Here is a 21,139-nt window from a genome sequence, read left to right as displayed (position 1 = left end):
ATACACAATAAAACAGCACAGAATAGGTATACATATAAAATACATATAGAATAAATTCAACACAGTACAGATGAAGACCTAGTAGAGCACAGATGCAAGGATAGGTTGATGGAAGGCATCATGAAAAAGTTTAGTTTTTAATCTGGATTTAAAAATGGAAATGTATGCAGACAAAAAGGATAAACCTCAATCCTTCATATTGTCAGCAATAAACACAGCAAAACTTAAACTTTCATGACCAAAAATGCCCATAAAAATTATTCAGTAAATCAGGAGAGCAGGAACAAGTCTTATTTCTGATTTTAAATGTTTTACTTCAATTCAAACTATTTAGAGTTTTGTGTTTTCATCACATTTAGCTTGTATTTTATTGAAAATATCATCAGCTTTACAGGTTAGCTGTTCCTGTGTGCTTAAAAAGTTATGTTACTAACAGTCTAAAAAAATTACCAAATCATTCACATGAAGTAGATTTGTTATTCATTATCTGAAAGTATCTGATTAGTTTAAAAAACTAAATATATTTTGTTCTATTTGGTTTTCAGAATGTCACTAGTTTACTTATACCAGAGAAATCAACTTGTGAGTACAATGCATGTTAATATAGTAAGCATAGCATGTTTAACAAAAGCACATTCACACATGGAAAGTATCAATGTAAATAAATCATATGGCAGTAACTCTGCTGTACTTTCATTGTGTAAAAGTAGCTCACGGGCCAAAAAAGTTTGGAGACCCCTGCAATAGATCGTTCAGCCCTAGTGGATGCTTAGATGATTGTTTAATGTTTTCTTTCAGCGAAATCTTTGTCCACAGAGTTCACAAGCAAAAGGCTTCTGTCCTTTATGGACTATTGTGACCGTTTAAATTTGCCTTTTCGCTAAATCTTTTCCATCGAACTCACAGGCGAAAAGCCAGTGTGGACTCTCATGTGTCTGTTTAAATGTGTCTTATGGCAAAATTTTTTTACACAGAGCTCACAGGCGAAAGGCTTCTGTCCTGTGTGGACTCTCATGTGTCTGTTTAAAGTTGCCTTTTGGCTAAATTTCTTTCCACAGAGCTCACAAGGAAAGGGCTTCTGTCCTGTGTGGACACTCATGTGACTGTTTAATTGTGTCTTTTGGCTAAATCTCATTCCACAGAGCTCACAAGGAAAAGGCTTCTGTCCTGTGTGGACTCTCATGTGACTGTTTAAATTTGTCTTTCGGCTAAATCTCGTTCCACAGAGCTCACAAGGAAAGGGCTTCTCTCCTGTGTGGACACTCATGTGTCTGTTTAAAGCTGACTTTTGGCTAAATTTCTTTCCACAGAGCTCACAAGGAAAGGGCTTCTGTCCTGTGTGGACTCTCATGTGACTGTTTAAAGTTGCCTTTTGGCTAAATCTCATTCCACAGAGCTCACAAGGAAAAGGTTTCTGTCCTGTGTGGACTCTCATGTGACTGTTTAATTGTGTCTTTTGGCTAAATCTCGTTCCACAGAGCTCACAAGGAAAGGGCTTCTCTCCTGTGTGGACTCTCATGTGACTATTTAAAGGTGACTTTAAGCTAAATTTCTTTCCACAGAGCCCACAGGCAAAAGGCTTCTGTCCTGTGTGGACTTTCATGTGAATGTTTAAAGTTGCCTTTCGGCTAAATCTCGTTCCACAGAGCTCACAAGGAAAGGGCTTCTGTCCTGTGTGGACTCTCATGTGACTATTTAAAGATGACTTTAAGCTAAATTTCTTTCCACAGAGCCCACAGGCAAAAGGCTTCTGTCCTGTGTGGACTCTGATGTGACTGTTTAAAGTTGTCTTTCGGCTAAATCTCATTCCACAGAGCTCACAAGGAAAGGGCTTCTGTCCTGTGTGGACTCTCATGTGAATGTTTAAAGCTGACTTTTGGCTGAATTTCTTTCCACAGAGCTCACAAGGAAAGGGCTTCTGTCCTGTGTGGACTCTCATGTGTTTGGTTAAATTAGCCTTTTGGCTAAATCTTTTTACACAGAGCTCACAGGCAAAAGGCATCTGTCCTGTGTGGACTCTTATGTGAATGTTTAAAGTTGTCTTTCGGCTAAATCTCATTTCACAGAGCTCACAAGGAAAGGGCTTCTGTCCCGTGTGGACACTCATGTGTCTGTTTAAAGATGACTTTAAGCTAAATCTCATTCCACAGAGCTCACAAGGAAAGGGCTTCTGTCCCGTGTGGACTCTCATGTGGCTGTTTAAATTTGTCTTTTGGCTAAATCTCGTTCCACAGAGCTCACAAGGAAAGGGCTTCTGTCCTGTGTGGACTCTCATGTGACTGTTTAAATGTGACTTAAAGCTAAATTTCTTTCCACAGAGCTCACAGGTAAAAGGCTTCTGTCCTGTGTGGACTCTCATGTGTGTGGTTAAATTAGTCTTTTGGTGAAACCTTTGTCCACAGTGCTCACAGGCAAAATGTTTCTGCTTTGTGTGGACTCTCGTGTGTTTGTTTAAATGTGTTTTATGGCTAAAGGATTGAAACCCGGCAGCAACAGTCTCCTTATTCAAATAGAGATGCTCTCCCTCCATACTAGACCAGAGTTTCTCCTGTTCCTCTTTTTTGTGGAGAAAATCTAGGTGCTGGTGGTTGACACGAGCACTCTGTTCTTCTGAAGCTTCTTATTTAACCAGAACCACCTGTTGAAAATCTGTAGGAAACACAGAAACATATTATGTGAATTACAGACAGCTGTAACTGTGTTTTCACACATATAACAGTTGTATTATTTCTTTAAACTGACAGTAGAATGAAATGTATTTACAATTGGAAATTGAACTTTGAGCCTCTATAAATCATATGAGCCTTAACCCTCAGGCTTCACTTTAATTTTCATACAAAAGAGTCAATAGAGGACAAAAACGACCGCCTGTAAAAGTGGCTATAAAAATGTATAAAATGTTTTTTTTATTACTTTTTTTCATAAATCTGTTGAAAGACTTCAGCCCTTCCCAAACATCAAAAAATTCAATCATTTTGAGTAGGGCTGCTCAATTAATCGAATTTTAATCCCAATTACGATCTGAGTTTTGAACGATTATAAAAACAAAACAAGCCGATTATTTGCTCCTCCTTCTTGCGCTGCCCTGAGTTGCAAATGAAGCGCCCCTCACAGTGTTGCCAACTTAGCGACATTGATGCTATTTCCAACAGCTTTTCAGACCCCCTTCTTGACTTTTTAAATCCTAAAAGTACCTAGCGAACACCTCAGAAACATCTCTGGTAACCCTTAGCTACTTTCAGGATAACTGTCGTTGACATTTCCTGCAGGTTAGCTAAACACTCCGCCTGCGCTCCGGACCGTTCTTCAGGACATTAGGAAAGGGAATGATGTAGTGATGTGTCGGTCGCTAAAGAAACGGCCGGTTTCCTGTTGGATTAACCAGAGTGAGTGACACGCACCGTACCTGCGGGCTCCTGAGCCGCTAAAAACAGCTAAATGTGCGCGTGCGGCACGCTAAACACACCCGCAGCTTGCCCCTGATTGCTGTGAGACCGGGTTGGGGGGTGGGGGTGCAGCTGTGGTTGGGACAATTATTACATTAACTGATGGACTTGTAAATAAATAGTTTATAAATAAGGAAGAAATAAGTTCCTCACGCTGATAAATAATAACTAACCTCTCTGAGGACACGGTGATAGTGCACTCTCCTACAGCACCTTGACATGACTAAATACATATTATGCAAAATTTTGTGAACATCAATTAATTTGAATTTATTTGTTATAAATGCCACCATATGATTATTGCTGTCAGTCAGTGTCTCCCTTACATAAGCGTAGCCGTGGCGGCCCGCCACGGCTGAAATCCCACCGCCACGCCTGCAAGATCCCAAGTTTTTTTTGTGCGCCGTTTCCCGAAGAAGCAGCGGGAACTACTATGTTGTCGCTTGTGATCACAGCCGGCAGGCAGCAAGGAGGAGCAGGCAGGCCAAGGTGAAGTTACAGCATAAGTTACTGAGTTTAAAATTAGAAAGGTAGCAGTGGATATAATGCTTTGTGGTTTACATGTTTCAATAGCATTAAGATAAATGAGTGTTGACGATCTTGACAGGGTTTCCTCCAGTGCTTATTAGGCCAGGTTCTCCTCCCCACCAGGCTAAGCATAACTTATTCATGTAAAATGTATTTATTTTTTCATGTCGGACTTTAACCGCATCTAATACTGTATTACGGCGTGAGCGCAACAGCGACAACTTAAGATCGATGCGTGAGCAGCCTGAGAGGTCGGGTGTTTCATCTGAACCCTTAAAACCTCCAGCAGGCTACGCTGCACTGTTAACGTGTTAGCGCGCGGTGCTAACAACTTAGCGACGTGACATGTGTCGGAGAAAGCGTAAAAACACGTTGGACGCTTCTTCTGAAGCGGGAAAATAACACTTCTTAAGCAGAGCACGACGTCGCCTCGGCTCGTCCACCCTCTGCCGAGCCGGACTGAGCTCGATAACATTGACCCAGCACAGCCACTGGGTCGTTGGAGCTGCCCCGTGACTGCCTGATGGAAAACCAGCGGGTTTCATCAGACTCGTAAAGTTTCTTGTTATTGCTGGGGACCCCCTGTATTTTACCGCTCCCTCCTGCAGTCTTCCCCTATTAACATTTAAAATGATTCTGTAAATCCGTGTATCAATAGAAAATTAAAGCTGCAAGCAGCGTCGTTCGGCCCTCGCAGCTCTGCGCCACTCCGGCCTGGCCGGCAGCCCGGGGCGCCAGGGCACATCCGCGGAACAGAAATGTTGACCACCCCGACACCAGAAACAGCTAACCGTCACCTCGTCCGCACCTCACCCTGACTGAGCATCCCCTCTGAGCACACCAAGTTTGGTGCAGTTACGACCTCGTCTGTAGGAGTTATTACAGTTTTAATGGTGTGTAGGGGGCACTGTGGTGTTATACGAATTTCACCAACCATTTGTGTCTCATTGGCTAAAGGGCATGATTGTTGATTGCCATGTTCAGTCTCGTGCAGATGGGAGGCTGTTTGTGGAAGTTACGATCAAACGTAAAGTCACAGCGTCATGCCAGAAATCGCCATGGCATCAAAGCCCCTCCCTATCTGGAAAGCTATCAGATCTGAATGGTCATTGCAACATCATGAAGACAGTGCCTGACCTCAATGTCATGTTGACTAAATTAGAGAGGACAAATATGGGCATTTCACCATAAAACAATAGACTTCCTGTTGTCAGGGGGCGGGGCTTAGGTGATGTCACCTGTCCACAATGACGTCTTGAGATGTGTTCAATGATCACACAGACAAAGTTTGATATAGATCTGATCATGCACATTGGAGTTGTTAAGTCAAGTAATGTAATGGCGAAAGGTCAAAGTTTGAGGCTTAGCCACGCCCACAACTTTACACTTATTTAAAATCCGACGGTTGAATTTTTTCCCCTTTATCTTAAGAAAATATAACAGAAGTTTGAAGGTGATCGGTGAAAAGGGCGACGGGGTATCACTGTCCAAACAACGTGTGCGAAAACCACTAAATCGAGTACTTGGACCAAAATGGCCGACTTCCTGTGCGACTTTGCACTTCGCTCCAAGAGACTTTTTTGTAGGTCCTGCAACACCACATTAGTGTACCAAATTTCGCAATCCTCAGTCAAAGCATGGCTTGGGGCTGACAGTTTTAATGGTCCTAGGGGGCACTATTTCAGAAAATAGGCCACGCCCACAAACTTCAGCCATCCATTTCTATTGGGGGTCAGACTAGGATCACTCACAACAAATTTCGAGGTGATATCACGATAAATGAAGAAATGAGAGGCAAACGTATTTCCATGGCGTGATGGCGAATTTCGCCATGCTCCCAAAGCCCCGCCTTTTCTCAAAACCTTCCAGTACTGGAGACCAAGTGACCTCAAATTGTCTGCTGCTATTTACCAGAGATTCCTGGTGATTGGGTAAAATGGGTCCAATAGGGAGCTGTGAAAAAAAGAGTGGCGTGGCGAAAGGTCAAAGTTTGAGGCTTAGCCACGCCCACACCTTTATACTTATTTAAAATCCGACGGTTGAATTTTTTCCTCTATGTCTTAAGAGTATATAGCAGAAGTTTGAAGGCGATTGGTGAAAAGGGCGACGGAGCATCACTCTCCAAACAATGTGTGTGAAAACCACTAAATCGCGCACTTGGACCAAAATGGCTGACTTCCTGTGCGACTTTGCACTTGGCTCCAAGAGACTTTTTTGTAGGTCCTGAGACACCACATTAGTGTACCAAATTTTGTAATCCTCAGTCAAAGCATGGCTTGGGGCTGACAGTTTTAATGGTCCTAGGGGGCGCTAATGGTCCTAGGGGGCGCTATTTCAGAAAATAGGCCACGCCCACCCGATGTTCACATCAGATCCTTTGGGGGGCTGGACTAGGATCGCTCCCAAGAAGTTTCGTGATTATATCTTTAGAAATGACGAAATGGGAGGCAAACGTAAGGCCACGGCGGTACGCCTGACTTCGCCGCGCCGCCACAGACCCGCCCTCTGCCGAAAACTCCCATAAAGTGACGCCAAGCAACCCCCACTTGTCTTGAGTTACCAGCTGCAAATTCTTGGTGATTAAATGAAATGGGGCAATTTGGGACCTTTCACAGTAAAACATGACCTTTTTGGTCCTGAGGGGGCGGGGCTTGTGTGATGTCATCATCCGACCATTCAATTTACTTTGTGGGTGGATGACGAATGACCACAGAAAGTTTGGTAACTCTATTCCATTCAGTTATGAAGTTATAGCAATTTAAATATTTTTGGCGAGTAGTCAAACTTTGAGGCCTGGCCCCGCCCCTTCAACATATACGAAAACTCAGAATTCTCATCTCATTTTGTTCGCCCATCCCTTCTGAGCAATTTTACACAAATTTTGAGATGATCGTGCAAAAAATGATCGAGCAATCCAATCAGAAACGGACCCTAAAAACGGCAAAAACGGCTAAAAATCGCCATTTCAACCCAAAATGGCCGACTTCCTGTTTGATATTGACCATGCTTGCAAGAGACTTTTCTGTGCGGACTGTTGAGTACTACAAGTGTACCAAATTTCATAACTGTACAATAAACTAAGCTTTATGGAGAGGGTTTTTTTTCACTTTCTAGGGGGCGCTGTTCAGCCATTTTCTTTGCGATTTTTTTGGGACCTTTAAAATATCAAATTTTTCACCAGGCCTGACAAGTTTTCAAAATATTGTGAGTTTTGGGGTATGTTAAGGTCCCCAAAAAGCCATTCATTTCGCGCACGGAATAATAAATAAAGAATAATAATAATCGGAGCAAAAACAAGAGGCCTTCGCAGCGCTTTCGCTGCTCGGGCCTAAAAATCTCTGCCTCTGCCAGCTGCAGTAAATGTAGTCTCCAAATTATAAATATGAGGTGCACTCATCTGTGTATCTCCTTTGATCCGCATTAGTGATATTCTCAGCACCAGAACAGCAAAGCAAAGAAACAGATTCCTGAGTTTGTTAGTGGTTTTATTTATTAGGTGCATCTGACCTGTTCTATTTTTCTCTGAAATGAGATCAAATCAGTTCTTCTATGGGTTGTCTCCTCTCTGCACTGGAAAATTTTACTTTATTTAGAGACGTGTCATAAGGTCTATAGCGCTTGGGTCATAAACTATGAGCTAAAAGTATATTGGTCTTTTTTATACTGGGAATTAGGAGTTATTTTAGTGATCATCTTGTTTCTTATTTATTTTTGTCCTGATTGTGCCCTGAGCAATTTTATGACCGAATAAAAACAAATAAAATCAACATTAATTGAAAAATTGTCTTAAATAATCGAGATCTCAATTTCAGTCACAATAATCGTGATTATTATTTTTGCCATAATCGAGCAGCCCTAGTTTTGAGGCTTTTAACCCCTGAAATGCCAGTTGGAATACTCAAAGTCACTGATGTAATTTATGAAAAAAATAAAAATAAAAAAACACTAAAACTGAGTTATTTTCTAAAAAAATACTTTTTTATTTTTTGCCTGGGGTGTTTAGTACAAATCAATCTAGATTATGTTATGAAATATCTAAAATTTTGAATTTTTTGCACTTAATGGTTTTTATATAGCGACAGATTTAAAATTTACTATACACTCGAGCCATTAGAGGACAAAAACATCCACTTTTAAAACAGCTTTAAAAATGGTCCAGATTAGGGCTGGGCGATATGGACCAAAACTTATATCTCGATATCTTTTAGCTGAATTCCGATACACGATGTATCTCAATATTTTTCCTCCTAACCCAAAAAAGTATTGACTCATATCAGCGATTATACTGTAATGACTCAGAGTCTCTGGTTGCTCATTTATGAGTATTATTTTCGGGCTACTGTCGCCTTACAAAGTCTTAACTTTTCTCTACAGAATCGCTCGTAACGGAGTATTTACTAGCATAGCAAACCAGGGCGGAAAAAACCGGAACATTTCTCACCCGTTGAGCTCGCCTTCAAAATAAAACAGTAACCCTGTAGTTTACTATTCAAACCCTTACAATATATTTGAGGTAATTTGGCCACTCCAGCTTTCCGTAGTTGGTTCTTCATTACACAGGGGAGGGAGGGGTTTGGCTCATCTCTCCGCACAAGCAGGATGGAAAACCGAACTCCGTTGACGTTGAACGTCTCCAAATAATTAAAAACCAGGACGCCAAATGCGAAGTTTAGAGCAGCACATTTAGCGAGAAGGTTCTGGCTGCGGCCACTGTGGAGCTCCACCGTAACCGGATACACGTGACCTCCACAGTAGCCGGAAGCACGTGACCTCCACAGTAGCCATAAACACTCATGGATACCGCGGATGTCTTACAAGTTGATCGCAAAGGTTGGGACAGAGTCTTTCTTAAATAAACTTGCCGTTAGTGATTTCATAATTCTAGTTTTCTTACAATGATCATGTTGCCACTTTTTTTTTGCGTTACAACAACATTCCTTCTTATTTTAAATTTTTTTTTCATCGTGCTCCATGGCAGAGAAACACACAGATATGCTTTTTCCTGGGCCTGGTTTAAGTAAGAGGGTTGGATTAACGGCTTCTGTGGGCGAGAAGAAGAAAAAAACACATTTTGCATTAGAGTATGATTTATCCCTTAAGGGTCTTAAACTTTAGATGAGTTTCAGACAAAAATAGGGTCTTCAAACGTTTTAGTTTAACATAAAACACCATTAAATATTAGTTTATAAAATATGCCAACCTCAAATTAAAGCTGAAAATGCTTTATTTTGACCAACTGTGAGCATGTGACTGTACTTTTTCATTCTGTTATGCTGTTTTGTTGAGGTCGTGTTCCTAAGACCTGTAGTTACAGTTGGTGCTATTAGCAATAAACATTTCACACCCATCATGATGATGTCTGTTAACTTGTGAATGTGACTGTCTTGAAAAAAAGGAATCTTGCAGTGAAGCTCATTCCCGGGCAGTGGTCAGAAAAAGAGCTTTGACTTGAAGGTATGTGCTAGTTTAAGTGTATGGTGAATAATATGAATTTCACTAGTCTTCTTTTAAGGGATTTTATTAATGAGCCTTTATTTTCAATGTAATACAGGGTTTTCCAAGCCAAAACTACGGAGTTGACTGTGGGATCTTCATGCTGATAGTAATTTTTCTCATCTCTTCTTGAGATTCATACAGAAGCTAATTTAAGCTTCTAAAAAATGACATTTTTATTTTTTCTTCCAAATAGTCTGCTCTGTACGTGGCACTGGATGCACCATTTGACTATACTATAGTAAGTATTCTATTTACTTTCACAGCAATGGAGTCTTGAATCTTTTTAAAGTTGTTAATTATGTTTCATACTAATATTTTAGTCAGACATGCCCTACTTGCGTAAATGGTGGTGCTTGCTGTTGATGGAGAACTTTGATCTCAGGAGGTATTTATATTTTGACTTCTGTTCTATGTTGTGTTAAAGTTTACACTCCTTAACAATATCAACATTTTCTGCTAAGCTCTGGCGAGCTATTTGCACACTGGGGGGAGGAAGCCAAAGCTGTGCTTGAAGGACAACACGTGCCCATTTTCAGACTGAAAAAGCGCAAGTTCCAGGAAGTCAGTCAGGTCAGTATTCACTTTAAACAGTAGTGTAATTACATGGTTATTGACATTTGAATAACTGTTAAAAAACTGTTCTGCAACAGAGAAATAGCTGTGTTTTTATCCCCATGCGCCTGACACAGGAGCCAGCAGTTGTTGAAGATCTGCGTCCTGCTGTGCAGTGGGTTGTCCAAAATAAGGCACTTTTCCGTGGACTCGTAACAACGCCAACATATCTGTCCTTAAATCAAGGGGACCAGCAGAGGGTCTTAAGAGACATGTCAGAGGAAGAAGACACTGGAGCAAGGGACATGTTCCTCTTTGTTTTTCAGTTTGCAGAGGACATGGAGCTCTTTTTGAAAGCATGTGCTGATGAGCAGGGACTAAAGCCTGGTTCATGCTTCTCCGTCAGCTCCGCAAGGGACAGACACGCACGGACTGACGGAGACATTTTGCTCTCATACTTCTCCGTCTCCTGGGGAGTGTTGCAAAGCAATTGCCCGGCAGGACAGCAGAGGGCGTAGCGCTGTTCTGTGGTATCCTGTCTTGTATCGGTCCAGGGTCGTGTGTTTATATCGTGTTTTTTGTGTATATAAGAGACTTTTAACACGGACATATTTGTCTCTCATCCTCCTCCACCTCTTCATGCGCTCTCTACCCCTAAACCCACGTTTCCTGTCATTTCCGTCCACAAATAAAACGCTTGCTGCGCATCTTTTCACTCCTCCAGTCACAGGAGGATGAAACGTTCATATTTTTAGAGTTTTTTTGCGAGGTATTCTTCAAGCTTCCCTGTGTCTGCCGCTAGTTATCCTCGGCTCTCTTTGCAATGGCGGCGCTGTAAACAACAGCGGCGTCCTGACCAATCACAAGCTTGCGTAATCTGTCTCGTTCGACGGGTGTTTAAAACAGTGGGCTCGACTCCGTACGTACTTGCGTGCCTGCCGGAGCCCTACGCAGGGACGGATAATGGCGTTGCGTGTCTCCGCAATGACGCAGACGGAGAAGCATAAATCAGGCTTTAGGGTCAGTGCTATGTTTGACATGTAATGGACAAATGAAGGCACTGACTGTGTTTGTTTGTTTGTTTATGTAGCGTTATGAATATCCTATTGTCTGCCCTTAACAGCTGCCCCTTCACACAGTAACAGGGTGCATGAATGAACAAGGTCGGGTGCTTGTTTCTAAATGTTTACATTCCAGGAAAGAAGACAGAAGAAGGAAGAAGAACGCTTTTCATTAATTAATCAAAGACCTTTGTTTGTAATAAAGCTAATCAAAACATATGTTGATCAGTAATAATCAGGTGACTGATCTGTGAAATCAAAATGTCAGGATTTATGTGTTTATTGAATAACAGGAGGACTAACTATGCCAGACATTCTTACTCACATAAGGTAAACACGTGAAACACGTGACACATTGTTCGCTCATTCCAGTCAGAACCTCCTTCTGTTGCGGGGCAGAGTTCTGGAGTGTTTACTGAAATTGCCCACTCCGATTTGCTAAGATTTATAAACAACTAAGTTAATAAAAACAGAGCAACGCCATTTTAAGTTCAGTTCCATCTGAGTTTCCACCTCAGCCTCATCGGAGTTACATCATAGACTCAACGTAGTTTCAACCAGCTCTCACATCATCATCTCTAACGGATTTACAGCCCGGCCAGCTGTATCTTTAAGCTGAGAACTGTCAAGCTGGAAAATCTGTCGTTTGAACAACAAGACGACGGTTCCTTCAAAATAAAAGCTGAACGCGCTGAGAGCTGTCGCTACTGCCGGAGCTATCCGTAGACTGGTTTGTCGTGCTCCAGAAGCTGTACCATCAGTCCGAGCACCGAAGGAAGGTCCGAGTCGACCTGGCATTCCGGATCTGAACGCGGGAGACTCCATACGGTACGTAGACACGGCACAAGATAGCGTTTCATGTCATGAGCTTCTGAAGCCTCGTGGCTCCTAGTCAAAACATCTGACACCAGATCCGCCTGCCTCAGCTGGAGATCCTGAACACACACACACACACACTTCAACATTCAAATCCATACGCATCCATCATAAGGAGTTAGTCCTGGAATTGTTTGAATTTATAATTATAGAAATTAAAGATTCTTAAACGATCCCAACTCTCTCTTTTCTTGTCTCTAAGTCAATATAAAGTGTTTAAATAAAACTCCCTGAAGTAAAAACAACCTCTTCGGATTATAATATCTGGACCTAATAAAAGTGTAAGAATATACAACTATATTCCACTACATTTAATATGTCGTTGTTGTTTTGTTTTTGTATATTACAAAATTCCAATTAAACTTATTTCAAAATGTTGTTCACTTGATTATTTGTCCATACTTATAATAAAGGATTACAGAGTAACAGCATTAAATGTAAATGCAACAGCATTTTTTATACTTGTAATTTCAAAATAAAAAGCTTATTGTTGATATTAACAGTAGAGAATTGAAATCAATAATATTTGTATACATTGTAAACATTAGCACTCTGGGCTCTATCCTGGCCATTTGTGGCCACTTCACTTATTCTTTTTTTTTTTTTGACTGCTGCACTGCGGTGGACCAAAAGAACGACACGGGTTTGATCTTAAGGATCTAATAGTTGTGTGTGTTGTGCATGACATTGCCACAAAAATATGTATTTGCAAGATAGAGAAGAATGAATTATGACGCATCAAATATTACACAGGCTGCAGTGAATTTCTGTTGATACAGACTGAAGCACATGCTAAGAACACTTTCTGCTGCTGTAAGTAAGCCTAACAGCTTCCAGGTCACTTATTTTTCTGGAAAGACGGTAGGAAGGGCATCACTGCTCATTTCTACAGTCTCCCAGATCTTGGAATACAATACAGTACTAGGAGTCCATTAAAACCTATAAAGAGAGTGATCCTGGAAGAAATGGGGCACACACTAGTGACCTCAACAATTGCAAGACAGCCTTTTCCCCGATGCTCAGATGGGGGGAAAAAAGGAACTTTCATGAAGACATTAGGACTTTATCACCGTTGAACAAAAATAATAGTGCATAATAATCAATGTTGATGTTAATCAATTAGGTTTCCCAGACTCTACTATTAATAATATAGCAGTCCCTCGTTTATCGCAGGAGTCACGTTCTAAAAATAACCCGCGGTAGGAGAAATCCATGACGTAACCAACTTTATTTTTTACAATTATTATAGATGTTAAGACTGTAAAATCCCTCACTACATGCTTTATACACTTTTTGATAGGTAATTTAATCTATGTTGGGTATTTTAATTTATACTATTATTCTTATATTACCTTAAACTTAAATTACCTTAAAGGAAGTCAGAACACACACACAGAGGGATTAGATTCTTAATTTGGTAAACTGTAACAAACCTTTAAACAGACAACAAACTCTGCAAAGTGTGACCCTTTGCAAAGGCCATAACAAACGTTACAAAACTCACTTTGTAACGGGTGAGAGTGAGGCACAGACACACACTGGAGTCAGAAGCCATTTTCCTCTCACCAAGGAGCCGAAGCTCATGGAGGGATTTATTTTAGAGCTGAAACGATTCCTCGAGTACCTCGAATAATTCGAGTACAAAAAATCCTCGAGTCAAATTCTCTGCCTCGAGGATTCGTTTAATTCATATTTAATTAATTCATGGCTTTGCAATCGCCCGGGGTCATGTTTCACCCGGACCGAAATAAGTGACGCACATGCCCACTGCACTGAATGCACACGCGAGTAGCGAATGTAACTTAACTTTCTCTTAACAACGTGGACCCCGGTGGAGTGCGAAAAAGACAGAAAATGTCAAAGTTGTGGGACCATTTTTCACGTCGTAAGACGGAAAACGTAGTCCAGTATAAATACAGTAAAATGGATTTAACCTACCACAACACCACATCCTCCGTGCTGCAGCACCTGTAAATGTCACTTCTGCAAGCGGACTCGGAGCCTCTACAAGATGATGCTTTTTAGCCTGTTTTTCTATATATTCTGCGGACTCTGCGACTTTTTCGTTTGTAGCGCTCAGTTTCAGCTCACACCCTACATCTGGTAGCAACACGTCGGACTTAAAATGTGCTAAAAATAGCAGTTTTTACACAATATGTCGGACTTTTTATTGTGTTATTGATGTCTGTTGTCCCTCGGGGTTTCTGCAGGAGGACACGGGTATTTATGAGTGGCGGAGGAAAACGAAAGAAAGTAAATAAATGTTGTGTGATCAGTATAATTTGACAAAACCACAGCAAACATGCTTTTGGCAATCCTTGTTAGTGTGAGAAAAAAAAGTGTAGAAATAAAAACGGACGTCCGTTAATAGGGAAACAGCCGGCGAGCTGTTTGCGCCGTGAGCGGTTCTGGTTCTGTTTGGGCCGCAGCCGCTCGCAGCGTTATCCTCCTAGTTTTTGTCTGGCTTGCAGGCTAGCAGATTCTCACACGAGGGGAAAATCAGCTCAGGTTGTTTACTTATTTTTTGCACAGGCATTTGTTTACTGTGAAGTAAAGTTGAAGTGCTGAAGTTATGCAAACTAATTTTGAATAAAACTTGAAGAATAACTGGCAATTGCTTGCTCATTTTAAGAGGTCTTTCATAATTATAACATGCTATTTGATATCAAATCACTTTTATTGTCACGTCACATGTGCAGGTACACTGGTAGAGTACATGCGAGTGAAATTCTTGTGTGCGAGCTTCACAGCAACTGAGTTGTGCAAAAATACAGTAATGTAAAAACAAGTAAAATATAAAAATGGCTAATCTAAGTATACAAATGAATAAAGTAAACAATAAGATAAGAGATATAAAATGTACAGAGGTTGGTATGTGCAACACAGTGGCATTAATGTACAGTATGGAGCGTGTAATGTTGGAACTTGGTGGAGCTCGCGACGAGGCAGCCATACTCGACGCCATCTTGGCTCATCAATATATGATATAATGGTTTACAAACACAAAAGGGTAATTTATTAGAGTACTCGATTAATCGAAAAAAATATTCGATAGAGTACTCGATTACAAAAATATTCGATAGCTGCAGCCCTAATTTATTTCACAATGTTCACACCCACAAATTCCACAATCACAAGAGAAGTTTCTAGAGTTGAGCTAATGGAAAAACACCTTGGTCTTAGAATGCACAGGACAAAGGAATTCTTCAGATACTAGAACTACAAGTTTCTTGGTCTGGCAGAAAACTCCCTGGTTTAGCTGGTTTGGACTTTTCCTAAAAGTGAGGTAACTTCACAATCAAAGATGAACAATATAAAAAATACCTAACACTTTTCTCAGACAGGCATGCTTCTTAATGGTCTCTGATCGCTATGGTAACGTGTAAATAGTTCTTTCAAAATATAAGACACACAACTACAACCATACATTTCACACCAGAGCCTTTTATTTCTCAGCAGCATCAATAGTAACAAAATCGCAATTTAGTTAGTTTTCGCTGTCAATGTCGATTTAACTAAAGTTACGTGTTTCCGGCTACTGTGGAGCTCCACAGTGGCTGCTGCCAGACGCTATTGCATTTAGCCAGAGGCTGTCAGATTGAGCAAACTTGTAAGAATACATGTAATAGCCGCTTAGAGATGGAGCAACATGTCGCTAGCAGAGCGGCTAATCGCTAGCATAGCAGTTTCATGTTGTTTTATTATGTGTTTATTGCATTTTTTTGTGAAGCCTCTTTGACTGACCTAAAAAGCGCTATACAAGTTTAATGTAATATTATTATTACTACTATTATTGTTATTATTATTATCACTTACAACCGCAGAAGTAAAAGTGTGTCCCCACTCCCTGTTCAGCCATTTTCCTGCACCAGATCTGGCTTTTACAGATGTTTCACACCTGTGTGAATAACACAGCTGTCTAAGAGAAAACCCACTTCTCCAACTCATTTACTTATTTCCATATCTGAAAGGTGGCAGCCCTACCTGTGTCCATGCTGTCCAGGTCCAGGTGGTGAAGAACACACGATGAATCAGTCCCAGCTGATGGATGATCCTGAAGTGGTAGCAGGTTTCCTTTAGCCGTGTTTAGCTAACAGCTGCAATAGAAGCAAAGCAGGAGAGCTGATTAAGATGCTGCTTCAGAACAACGCAGGAGATTAAAGATCCAACGCTTTGGTTCTGGCCAAAGGAACAGCAGCAGATCCAGAGGGCAGGAAGTCTAGAGAAAAGCTTTTCTCACCCACAACCTGATTCTGGAGCTCCGATTGTCACGAAGACCTCAGAATATCTTCTCTGGTTCTGGAAAGAACTCCACCAAGTTGTTGAGGAGGAGAAGAAAGTTCCCACAGCCCGGTGAGAAGATTTCTGCAGCAGCAGCAGTTAGTCGCTTTAGCTGATCAACTCTCCCAGAGACTGAAGTGAAGACATTTTTACTGCAGAGCCTCAAACTTTCTCCTCACACACACACCACAACAACAACAAGCTAGCTCTGCTAGCAGCTTCCGGGTTCTGCTTTTTCCGGGGTCCGTGACTAGCGTAAAGGTGCACTAGCGCCACCTGCTGGAGCAGAATAAAACACACGTGTGTTCAGAATGGGACTAATAAAACACACAACGTGTTATATTTTTGTTATTGTTTGCAAAACTAGCGGAATAAAATACCAGTTCACTGTTTCTACCGAGTACTCGGTGAGGCTTCCGGCGGAAGTAAACAAGGCGCTAGCATCGTTAGCGTCATTAGCTTGCCTGTGTTTGTGCTGGTTGGGAGCATAGACTGTACATATATGGATTCCAGCTGTTTCTATTATTTGTTTTAAGAATCTCATGCTGACATAAATCTTTATATGGGCTGGAACCATCATAACTCTCAGACACACTCCTGCCGTACGATCCACCATTCCTACTGAGGTCGGCTGACCAGCGGCAGTTGGTTCCGAGGGCGAGGCTGAGGTGGCGAGGCGATAGGTCTTTTTCTGTGGCTGCTTTGGAAACTGCCGGCCAACAATATCAGCAGAGTCCCATTCCTGCATTTGATCAAGTTCCAGACCACATAAGACACCCAGATGAAGTTGGGTTCTCCCCATCCCAGATATCCGCCTGCCCTGTGATGGAACAGAAGTGTTAATGCTAGTTCAGGAGGAACCAAGGCCCCCAGGCCAGGGCCAGGCGCCGCCATATACCCCCACCCTCTTGCCAGCAGCATGCAAGCCAGAATCCAATCCCCCAGGCCCAGCCCAGATCCCCATCCAAGGATGACCGCCCCAACACCCCAGAGGGAAGGTGTTAAAATAAAACTTGTTACTGTTTGTTGTGTAAAGGGCCCGACTTTTCTCAAGTGTTAAAAACAACTTTTTGACTGTACTGCCCCTCTTCCTTTCACGTAGTTAGTAGTTTTCCCATGGTGTGATGGAACTGATCAAAGGAGTCCAGTGAGATTGAACTGGGTTCCTTATATAGGAAACATTATTTCTGATTGGCTTAATGAACTGACCTGTATTGGAATGTTTATTATGTGAAGTGCCTTGAGACGACTCTTGTCGTGATTTGGCGCTTTATAAATAAAGTTGAACTGAATTAAAAGTTAAGTGTGACAACAGCATCTCATCACTGGTCTTCTGTTGCAAAAATAACCACAATAAATATTAGATTTCTGTGCAAGTTGAACTTAAAACGAGTTTAGATAAACTAATCACTGATTTATCTGTAGATAAAAGTCATTTTCATGCAGTTTTACTATAAGGTATTTTTAAAAACAAAAATGTATTCAGGTCACATTCTGTTAGCAGCATCAAGCAGTTTAACAGAAGGTTTTCGAAAATGATGATGAGGTGACAGACTTCTGTTTAAAAATGACTCGAGTGTGAAGGCACGAGTTGTCCCCAATGAGAGGCGCCGAGCAGGGGTGGGCATTCGTCTGTAACGATCTGTAGGCGATAATAATCAATAGAATGTAAAGGTAATAAATAAAATGTAATGTTACATAAAAATGTGGATTATCAGGATTATTGAGCCTTTAATAATCGATGATGAAACTCGGTACTCTGGTTAATCCAGGGAAACAACACTTTATAATAATCTGACTCAGACAAAAATGTAGTTTATAAAAATCTATTTATGACTATATTTATGATGAAAGGCTAATGATTATAAATGGTGACACAGTGATGTTAGATGAGACCATGAATGAACTGATGAAACCTGGTGTGTTTCTAAGTGACTCAGGAAGGTGTGATGTCTGGTTTATTAAATAATCTGGATGTTTGTTGGGTGTCATTTAACAAGTTATCAGATTAATACCAACCACTCTGACACCGTTGTTTAGTCTACACACCCTGGATCATGGAGCTCTGGAGATCCGGTCTGCAGGTGAAGCCATCTCTCAGGGCGAGTGAGTGGACTTGTGATGGATCTGAAGGTCGTAGACGCCCTCAGCATGGCGACAGGGTGACGTGGTATTTAAGTGCCTTAATAATAACACCACAAAGCTAGGCTAACGGAAGAATCAGGAGGCAGCTGTGCTCATTACCTGCATGTATTCCTGCTCCACAGAAAGCCCTGTGCTCTTGACTCATAAAAAGTTAAAGGCTTTCAAACGTCTTGAGGCCTACGCTACGATTATTTTTGGCTTAAGGAAAGTTGAGGAAATAGAAAGCAGTGATTGTGCATGGGACACCGCCACCTGCAACCTAAACTTGATCGGGTTATAGTTAGTTGGATTATTTACATACTTTATTTCATAGATGTGTTCATTCCTTTTTATATTTTTCAGTGTTTCTGCATCTCCAGGAGTTTCTGATGCCTGCTTTGTATCCTGCTTGTTACGCTTTTATTGCTCTGCTCCTATATGCTCCGTGAGCAGATTCCTCTTTTTATTTGTTCCAATGCATATTTGTCTGTTTTGCTCTCTGATCATTTACAAGAACTTGAACATGTTCTTAAACATTTACTTGCTAAAATAAAGGTTGAAAGAAAATCCAGCAGGTGGCGGTAATGACCCTAGATGCTGCTGTAGACGCTTTATTAGCAGCAGCAGAAGAAGAGACGCGCGGCGGATGTAAGCTAACGCCGTTAGCGTTAGCATCGCTGTGTTTGTGCTGGTTGGGAGGCGGTGTTGGGTGTGAGGTGAGTGTGGAGGCTCTGCAGCAACATGTCTTCAGCTCGGGCTCTCAGAGAGTTTATCAGCGAGCGGCTAACTGCTGCTGCTGGAGAAATATTCTCCGAGTTTGAAAGAACCATCGTCCGCTACGAGGAGGAGATCGATCGGCCGTTTTTGTTAGACATTTATTTACCAATACGATCTTAAGAGTCTTCGTTCCTGTCCAAGTCGAGCTGTAAACCTCCGATCAACTCACACAGAATAGGTACGGAACACGATACGGACTCATGGGTTTCAGGCTGATGGGTTCTTTATTTCCGATGCTGTATGACCGTGTGTGTGTGTGTGACACACGCCCGCCGTTAAAGCGGTCGGTTCTGGAGACGGGGTGCCCGGCGGAGCAGCCCGTGACGGCATGGTTTACATTTTTACACTTGGATGTCCTCACCATAGGCATTTGTTTTTAGTTGTAGTCTAATTAGTCGTCGAAACTGGTTTTAATTTTAGTCGACTAAACTAAATGTGTTTTTTTCTTCTGATGCTATAGTTTTCAGCTTCTGTAAAGAAAGTGTTAACTACAGACGAGGCTGAAGTTGGCCTCCCATTCAAGGAATGGCTAAAGGGGATCCAAAAGTGTTTAAATGAAGGCAGTGGGACTTCTTTGGTTTCCTTCTCCTCCAGGAGCTTCTCAATGCTGTCTGGAATATGGGAGAGTCAAGCTGTCTGTTGTTATTTAACGAGCAGAAACTACTCTTGAGTACCCCGCCTCTCTACTCCCATATTCCAGTGAGAATTTACAAACTTGACACACTTATTAAATGTTGTTTACAAATTTAGACGAATCAGAATTTGACAAGTTTTAAAGGCGTTACCAAAATACCCCAGAAATCACGCCTTCACTCAGATACTGAGGGGTTCATTTTCAGTGTGAAGGGAAAATGTTCTTACGTTTATGTGGAGCAAAAAGTGTGCTACGTGTAGAGATTGTGTGAATGGAGGTCAGCTGAAAGATGTAGATGTGGTAAACTACGTGTACTGAAAAAGGTGCAGAAACAAACAAAATAAACAAAACCCTATATTATGTGTAAGAGAAAAATGAAAGCTTGTGAAAGCATTTAACCAAATTAAAAATGGAAAAGCAAATTAATCAGTAGCTCATAGCTGACAAAAATATAGATTGAAATCAATTAACAACAATTAACCTGACAGTCACGTTTTTGGACTGTGGGAGGAAGCTGGAGTATCCAGAGTAGTGTTGTCAAAAAAATCGATACCCAGATATAAATCGATACTAAAAGTGGTATCTAAATGAGATATTCCATCCCTGTGGTATCGATATTATGGACTATTATACACAGCCTTCTTCAAGTACACCGACACGCACGACAGCCAGATGCCGTAAAGCAGCCTCCGCCTCCCAGACAAACAGAAGAAGAAGACGCCGCATGGCTACATTGTTATTTCCCACGCGAGTTGTCTCAGATCCAAGTTTTGTCTGCCAAATAAATAAACAAAAACATAAACAGCGAATTTGGGAGGCGCTTCACAGCCCAACTTAATTAGCATACCAAGTCCGACACGTAGTTGTATATTCACGCTTATGTGCTTAAAGGAAACTCCCGTTTATTGCAACCCGGACTTAATTTCTAGCATGCAGTACGTTTGTTTACTCACGCTGACAACTTTGGTGCTACTTGGATTCCCCGGGGTATTTAGATCCATCGGCGAATCGACGTCAGTGTATATCCATAGAACGGGTGCGGACGGGCACCCATGGTGCAGCCTCGAAATAAGACATTATCTGCACCAAAACATCTTCATGTCGAAAGGTTTTGTTAGGAATCATTAACGTGATTCCCCTGTTCGTTTGGAGCGGGTCTGGGATTTCTAGGCGTAAACAGACTAGCCGCAGCTAATCTAACTGGCGCTTTTAATGAGGTCATTGCCGTGCGCCAATCTGTTTTTATTAAGATTACTGGTAGATGTACCTTTTTCCTACTGTGGAGAAATTAGTTTTCTCCCTTTATTGACCAACAGAGTTGTTCAAAAGTACAGAACAAAACATATGGCATTACATCTTATGAC

At 41.5% G+C, this 21,139-nt stretch overlaps 2 protein-coding genes across 3 annotated transcripts; one reads left to right on the top strand and one right to left on the bottom strand.

Moving 5' to 3' along the window:
- Positions 1–655: 655 nt before the first annotated feature.
- LOC129155844 (zinc finger protein 84-like) lies at positions 656–16,418 on the bottom strand. 2 transcript variants are annotated; one of them, XM_070554389.1, is made up of 4 exons: positions 16,200–16,418; positions 15,944–16,056; positions 15,776–15,857; positions 656–2,649 (listed from the first exon to the last, which is right to left on the bottom strand). In XM_070554389.1, the coding sequence occupies exon 4, from the start codon at positions 2,528–2,530 to the stop codon at positions 881–883; it is 1,650 nt and encodes a 549-aa protein (XP_070410490.1). In that variant the 5' UTR covers positions 2,531–2,649; positions 15,776–15,857; positions 15,944–16,056; positions 16,200–16,418; the 3' UTR covers positions 656–880. The 2 variants fall into 2 exon arrangements, with proteins under 2 accessions (XP_070410490.1, XP_070410491.1); XM_070554390.1 differs by lacking the exon at positions 15,776–15,857.
- Positions 8,666–10,728, top strand: LOC129155843 (uncharacterized). Its single transcript, XM_054735566.2, has 7 exons — positions 8,666–8,804; positions 9,370–9,428; positions 9,526–9,576; positions 9,664–9,708; positions 9,791–9,855; positions 9,932–10,040; positions 10,160–10,728. The coding sequence occupies exons 3-7, from the start codon at positions 9,568–9,570 to the stop codon at positions 10,538–10,540; spliced, it is 609 nt and encodes a 202-aa protein (XP_054591541.1). The 5' UTR covers positions 8,666–8,804; positions 9,370–9,428; positions 9,526–9,567; the 3' UTR covers positions 10,541–10,728.
- Positions 16,419–21,139: the final 4,721 nt, after the last annotated feature.

This window comes from Nothobranchius furzeri, chromosome 8 (assembly GCF_043380555.1).
Source record: "Nothobranchius furzeri strain GRZ-AD chromosome 8, NfurGRZ-RIMD1, whole genome shotgun sequence".
Lineage (NCBI taxonomy): Eukaryota > Metazoa > Chordata > Actinopteri > Cyprinodontiformes > Nothobranchiidae > Nothobranchius > Nothobranchius furzeri.
This window is presented reverse-complemented; position numbering and strand designations above follow the sequence as displayed.

What these genes read in the sequence shown, in the direction of transcription:
- LOC129155844 (XM_070554389.1), bottom strand. Translation starts at nt 2,530, where the DNA reads ATGGAGGGAGAGCATCTCTATTTGAATAAGGAGACTGTTGCTGCCGGG.
- LOC129155843 (XM_054735566.2), top strand. An exon ending in CACCATTTGACTATACTATA is followed by an intron (nt 9,709 to 9,790) that starts GTAAGTATTCTA and finishes CTAATATTTTAG; the next exon opens with TCAGACATGCCCTACTTGCG. An exon ending in GAGAACTTTGATCTCAGGAG is followed by an intron (nt 9,856 to 9,931) that starts GTATTTATATTT and finishes TTTTCTGCTAAG; the next exon opens with CTCTGGCGAGCTATTTGCAC.